The sequence below is a fragment of the Ailuropoda melanoleuca genome, unplaced genomic scaffold, assembly GCF_002007445.2.
Source record: "Ailuropoda melanoleuca isolate Jingjing unplaced genomic scaffold, ASM200744v2 unplaced-scaffold9062, whole genome shotgun sequence".
Taxonomy (NCBI): Eukaryota; Metazoa; Chordata; class Mammalia; order Carnivora; family Ursidae; genus Ailuropoda; species Ailuropoda melanoleuca.
In genome coordinates, this window is record NW_023254506.1 from 1 (window position 1) to 7,322 (window position 7,322).

At 39.2% G+C, this 7,322-nt stretch overlaps 1 protein-coding gene across 1 annotated transcript; it reads left to right on the forward strand.

The window, feature by feature from the left end:
• Positions 1-2,804: 2,804 nt before the first annotated feature.
• LOC100470815 (COPI coat complex subunit beta 2) lies at positions 2,805-6,687 on the forward strand (the record flags this gene model as incomplete). The annotated part of the gene is made up of 7 exons (XM_034653473.1): positions 2,805-2,915; positions 3,895-4,109; positions 5,519-5,611; positions 5,704-5,884; positions 6,047-6,115; positions 6,266-6,337; positions 6,580-6,687. Coding segments are annotated over 7 exons (837 nt in total), but the record flags the coding sequence as incomplete, so codon positions are not given.
• Between the last annotated feature and the right edge of the window lie 635 nt (positions 6,688-7,322).

Below are 7,322 nucleotides of genomic sequence, written 5' to 3' on the forward strand. Positions count from 1 at the left end.
TCCTGCGTCCCCTATCTTCTTTCCTACTTTACTCCCTCATTTTGCTGGAGCATGGAGTTTTCTGAGAGAAGGGTTATTAATAGTAAAATTTTTTGTAACCTTGATTATCTGAAATTGCCGTTGTTCTACTCTAAAACATCCTTCCTTGGCCATTTAACAGATACAGAATTCTAGGTTGGAGGTAATTTTCTCCCAAAATTTTGAAGGCATTGTTCCATTGCCTTCTAGCTTCTAGTTATTGTTGAAATGTAAAGCCATTTATATTCCTCATTCTTGATACCTTTTTTTTTTTTTTTTAAAGATTTTATTTATTTATTTGACAGAGATAGAGACAGCCAATGAGAGAAGGGAACACAGCAGGGGAGTGGGAGAGGAAGAAGCAGGCTCCTAGCGGAAGAGCCTGATGTGGGACTCGATCCCGGAGTGCTGGGATCACGCCCTGAGCCGAAGGCAGACGCTTAACGACTGTGCTACCCAGGCGCCCCTCATTCTTGATACCTGATCTGTTTTTTCACTCTGGAAGCTTTGTGGACCTTGTCCCTCTTGTACTAAAACGTGATGATGGTGGGCCTCGGTGTAGGGGTCAGTTACTAATTTTGTTGGGTATTAGATGAACTTTTTAATTGGACACTCATGTCCTTCGTTTCTGAGAGAGTTTCTTGAATCATTTCTCTGATGGTTTCCTTCTTTCGTTTTCTGTATTCTGTCTTTGTGGAACTATTGGTCAAATGTTAGGCCTCCTGCACTAGTCTCTTTTTGTTATTTGTACTTTTAAAATCTTACTCTTGTGTTTGGATGAAAGTTTATTTCTCTCAGGATCTGAATGATAGGTTTTGTTGTTGTTTGGGAGTTTTTCCCCTTCATGGTATGCTTCCTTCAAGTTGCTGTTAATTGTTCATTTCGATCACTTTCTTTCCTGTTAGAGATTTTCTTCATGCATCTGATGAGCCTTGGGCCCTCATTTAAGAGTGGAGGTCTAATGAGAAGCAGATCAAAAGGTCTGAATTTGTGGGTGGTCTTGTTGGGTATGGACTTTATAACATGGATGTGGCTGGGCCATTTGATTGGGGATTCTCCATGTCCGTATGTTCATCTCACGAATTTAATGAGCACTTAACATTGCACCAGGCACTGTGCTAGCTGGCATATGGCTCGCAGGGAGTTAACATCGTAGTGTTACCTCTTGGGCTGTTTAGAGTTTATACCCCAAGGGGTAAGACTAGGCTTAAATCAGCATCATTCTGGGGGTTGAGTAGAAAACAGCTTGGTGTCTCAGTATCTAGCATTTCATTTAGTTTCAATCTCTATTCTCATAATTTCCTATTTTCCTTTGAAAGGTGTGTAGGGTATCTCTCAGACTGGAGACCTTCTAGTTTACCCTCTTCAAGCAATAAACTTCCTGTCTGCTGTGTGTCCCGAGGTGTGCAGGGAGATGAGTGGGAGACCTGGAGTATCTGTTTATTTCCAGCTTGTTACATAGACTTTCAGGCAATTTTGTGTACTTTAGCACTGCCTTCCATGAGACGCCATTGGGGATTCTGATGTGTAAATGAAGTTGTTTCTATGCTGTCCTCACTTCTGATTTAGGATTAATGTTTTAACTGTTTATATGCCTCTACCAGTTTTCCAGCTTCCAAAATTTTGTTATAGAGGTCTCTGCCTTTCTGTGTCCTTGGGAATTTATGCCCTAAAAAAAGGGTCCCTTTTATGTCATTTCAGTGGGGATTGGGGGGAAACAAAAGTGTATTTAGTCCACCTAATTTCATCTGCTTTGCCCTTGCCTATGTCTGACACGTTCCATAGATCTTACATCCTCTGTTCTTGGATTTTTATTATTTACACCAGTGGTAGGAGAGGAAAGGAGTAATGCAGGTTATTCAGAATGCCTTGTTTACATTGTACTCATGGATGAATTTGAGGATGGGCACCTTGTATAGTCTGGGAAGTTAAAACATTTTAAACATTAATGATAAGCTTTCCTGAAGGATCCAGCTGGACAGAACTTGGAAAGCTGTCCAGTTCCTCCATCTTGGCCACCCCATAACTGAGCATTCTCCCTCATTCCAGTGAAGTCTCTTGAAGTCTGAGCTTTGTCTAACGCACCACATCCATAGAGCTGATGAACTTGCCCATAGTGCAGACTCCCATCAGTACTCTGTAATTTGATAATTACAACAGTTGGTTTAAAAGCCTGTTTTGATGACCCAGTGGAACATGGAAGACAGTTTTAGATTTTCTGCCCTCTGGAATGCTTGCTGATGAGTAAACTGGACATAAGACCAACAGTAAAGTCTAGGTAATGGTTCCCTATCCGTGTCAGGACCTGCGAGCAAAATGTTTGCTAAATGACCTACAGATCAGGGAAAATTGGAAAGAAGCTTTTACATTTGACTTGCTTTTCTTTGAGGGACTGGACTAGATGATCTCTAAGCCCAGCTTAGTGAGTAGATAATGAACAGCTAGGTCTGCGCCACTGTGCCTTTCATTTTTTGAAATGGCTCTCGTGCACTCAGCTTTCCAAAATCGTTTTCTTTTTGACATTGGCATTTCTGATTTTTACTAGTTTTACATGAGTGTTTCTAGCATCAGTCACCTCCTACTGCTTAGAAAACAGCATTGTGGGACTGAGTTTTGTAACTGGTTGCTTCTTACCAATTAATTTAATGACTCCTTAATTTTTCTGTCTTTTCATTAAAGAGTATTTTGCTATCTATTACTTTGGTTTAGGCAGTGGGGTTTCTTTGTGTGCATACTGTATATATACACATACGGACTGCACACACAGTTACATCTATTCTGTTTAGGGCTTTAAGCAGCAAGCTCTTACAGTATCCACAGATCCAGAGCATCGCTTCGAACTTGCTCTTCAGCTTGGAGAACTGAACATTGCATACCAATTAGCAGTAGAAGCAGAGGTATGTACCAAGTCATGATTTTTCATAACTGATGCAAAGTTTAGAAGATACTTCTTTGTGTTTAGTGTAAGTTTCTTATTAAATTTTCTGAAATGCATATTAGTAACTTTCTTTGGTGAGATTATTGTCTCTCTTTGATCATTTAAAAATGCATTTTGTTAGTCTTTATGTAAATTAAATGGCTTATATTGGAGATACATTCTTAGTATTTTGATTTAAGAAAAAGTGTTTTCAGTAGCTTAGATGAGATCTGTTTTGTATGAGAAGGTGTAAGATAATAGACATAGTGGTCTGGGAATTCCTAAGAGTAGATAGACAAAGCAGTAATTTGCCAGTGTGCCTAACTAGTGAGAAAATTGTTGGTTTTAAAGAAATATTTTAATATATTGACACAATTCAGTGACATTTTAATGAATTGTTTTATACTGAGGGCCCCCAGCTGTGGTTGAAGTCTAGCATTTATTGATAATTCTGTGCTAAATAAATTTCAGCTATGTTAAGATCATCCAAATGTGTAGCATTTTAATTTCTGAGAAGCTACAAATGACAGATAATATTATTGTTAAATATTTAGGATATAAAAAACAATTTTCTCTTTGGAAAAATGGTATTACATCACTCATTAAAATAACTACAATCTAATTACCTTAAAACTCCAATTAGATAGTATTACTTTTAGTTTTACTGTGTAATTACAAAATAAAAATATAATGGGTTGATGATTATTCATGCATCATTAAAATTGATTTGTGATTGAATTAATTTTGTATATGCGAGTAACTTCCATTTTCTCATTACACATTTTGTCATTCCATTCTTATTTTGATTGATAGAACCAACTTAATAGGCACAGCTCGGTATATGTATGAAATATCTCCCATTGTCGGCACGGTAATACTCAGGTTAACAGAAGAGTGTTGATGTTGAAAATTCAAATGTTTATTTCCATAGATGTTTTAACTTGGAAACTTTCTTACAGTCAGAACAAAAGTGGAAACAACTTGCCGAACTTGCCATCAGTAAATGTCAGTTTGGCCTTGCCCAGGAGTGCCTGCACCACGCGCAGGATTATGGGGGTCTGTTGCTCTTGGCCACTGCCTCCGGAAATGCTAGTATGGTGAACAAACTAGCAGAGGGTGCGGAGAGAGACGGCAAGAATAACGTGGCATTCATGAGCTACTTTTTACAGGGCAAGTAAGTATTTATCCAAGGTCTAAGAGAGGTGGTGGGAATAGTAATTTAAAACACTGATTTCTACACTGACTTTGAGGGTGGTTTTGAGAGGAAGAATGAACCTGGAAAGAGAAAGGACAGAGTTCTGGCCTAGGCCCTGGCTAGTGGGGGCAGTCAGAGGACAGTGCTCTCTTTGTGGCATTCCCCTTCAGCAAGGGATGTTCTTCACACATGGTCTAAATGAGCAAAGTGAGCTGTTCAGAGAGGCTTGGACTAAGAGAAATGTTAAACCCCTTTCTCAAAAGCCCTGCTTCTCCCTGGCTGAGCCATTTTACCACAGCAGGAAGCTATTGTGCTGCTCCCGTAGTACCCAAATGGCAGGTAGGTTTACCCAAATTAGGTAATTCTGACCTATCCCTGGCAAGGAAAAATGGGGTTGAGGATGTCAGGTACTTCTAGAATTGAGTCTAATTGTAGAGCATAAAAATATACTTCTGAAAGTCTAGCAGTTAGTGCAGACCAAATCATCTCAACATTGATTGACCATATTATGAAATAAAACACAAAAGTTTAATAGTGACTTTTTTAAACCTCACACTTTATCATAAAAACTTAGTGTACCCCAATGTGTATCTGTAATGGATGTATTTATAAACTTGTATACTTGTAGGAATAGGTCCATAATTTAAAAGCCAAAAACTGTCCTGAAAATAGTTTCCTATAACTAAAGATAGTAAAACCTGAACTCTGAAGTACTTTTATTAGTTGCTTTTATGCCACTAGTTTTTATCCCATTTAGTATTCATGTGTTATTGCAGAGTATTAATGTTTATGACTTAGATTTGATGCCGAGGATGTTAGGTAATGTGTAGTGTATGTACTATATTTATATTGCCTTTCTAAAACCCAAAACCCTGTGTTTTTCCCCCCCAAAGAACCTGTGAATTCTAAAACACATTATCTACTTTATCAAAACTTAGAAAAAAAAGAAAAAAACTGAAGTTAAGAAAACAGACACTAGGACATTTTCTGGCTGGTATCACTGGATTGTCCAGCACAGCCCCCATTGGAGACACTGCCCTCAATGATCCCATTTGTGAAACTGAGTTTCTGGTCCTGTATCTCCTTAAAGCCTTTAAAATGTGCTTGTCTAAGCTGCCTTAGCTGGTCTTGAAAACCCCCCTTAGAGTCTTAGGAGTTGTTAAAACAAGTTATCAGGAAATTGAAAATGGTCACAAACCTGTGCTACTCTTCATGCTCATGGAGTCCGTTGATTATGTAAACACACAGGTGATGACAAGTAAATGGTTCAGTGACAGAAATGAGGTATGTATGGAAGTTGGGGAAAGAATGCTAACTTTGCAACACTAAATCTACATTTCTTTGTCTATTCTTGGCAATTAATCGTGCCTCTCCTTTTTAATGTTTAGGCTTGATGCTTGCCTGGAACTCTTGATTAGAACTGGCCGACTGCCAGAAGCTGCCTTCCTGGCCCGGACTTACTTACCCAGTCAGGTTTCAAGGTACAGACTTTTAGTTTTAGGAACAAACGTTGCAGATAAAAACTAGAGCACACTCACTCAGTCTCCCTTTGGCTCCATGATCTCTACAATAGGGTGGTGAAACTCTGGAGAGAAAATCTTTCAAAAGTTAATCAGAAAGCAGCAGAATCCCTTGCCGATCCAACCGAGTATGAAAACCTTTTTCCTGGATTAAAAGAAGCCTTTGTTGTGGAAGAATGGGTGAAGGAAACACATGCTGATCTGTGGCCAGCCAAGCAATACCCACTTGTCACGGTGAGTCGCCAGGCATCCAGACCTCATTTATTGTGACTAGAGGGCAGAAGTGCATTCATACTTTACATTATTGTTGGATTGAGAGCTAACATCTGGGATTTGAGTCAAGTTCGTAGGTGAATTGTGACTTCAGAATATTTTATCATTGCTTTATTCTGATAGCCAAATGAAGAAAGAAATGTTATGGAAGAGGCAAAAGGCTTTCAGCCCTCAAGAGCTGCAGCTCAGCAGGTCAGTAGAGTGTTGTGTGAGATCATCTGGTTAAGATTTGTTCATTTTCAGTACCATCTCCCACTTCCTAATCCTGAACAGCCTTCCCTTCGGGGGAAATTACCTGAAAAATTCCTTCATCTTTATCTGTGTCTCCACTTGGGCTTTCAGGAACTTGATGGGAAACCTGCTTCTTCTACTCCAGTTACTGTGGCCTCCCACACAGCCAACAAAGAAGAAAAGGTACAGAAATCATGCCCATCTTCCCATGGGAACCCCAGGCTCACTCCTTCCTCCCCATGAATTGTTCCAGGATGGGCAGGCCTCTGCATTTCAAGTGATGTCATCACTTTCAGAGCAGGGGCTTTGAAATGAGAAAATGCCCCCTTTGATTAGTGCTTTGGTTCTCTTTGAATCATGAATCAGAGGTAACTTCAGAAGGTTATCAGAGATAACGAAGTGCTCTATAACTCTTTTCTTTGCAGAGTTTACTCGAACTGGAAGCTGAGCTGGATAATTTGGAATTAGAAGATATTGACACAACAGACATCAACCTAGATGAAGACGTTTTGGATGATTGAGTATAATGTTTCNAAGATATTGACACAACAGACATCAACCTAGATGAAGACGTTTTGGATGATTGAGTATAATGTTTCTTGAGAACCCAACTACACAGATCATTATTATGGACAGGTATTGACTGCCACCCTGACCACAGTGTTTTGGACTCCGAGAATCTCCTTAGATTTTTATATGAAAAGCTGTATGTGGCCCACTGGGAGCACAGTGCTCTTCTCATCTTAGGAGTGGCTTATGTGCAGCATCTAGATCACTGTTTCCTTAAGTAAACCAAATGTGGGCTTTGATTTTTTTCATACTGTCATTAGACCGTATCTCATAAAATCTTTTGAATTAATGAAAATACTTGAAAGTTTGCTTTCTAAATAATGAAAATAAGCTTCTAGTTTTAGAAGGCTGAACCAAACTACACCTCATCTAGGGATCAGCTCACATTCTCTTAACCCTTCTTCATCACGTTCCCTCTCCCCACCCCAGGTTTATATACTTGGGTTTTTATGCCTCACCCTGATTTTGTCTAATAGTTACCTGCTTCTCAAATCAGAATCTGAAACCCAGCTCCTCTGACCTTGTTAAGCTGGCCTGTTTAAACTACCTGTTTGGTAATACAGAAAGATACAATTACTTTTTCTGATCTTTTACAGTG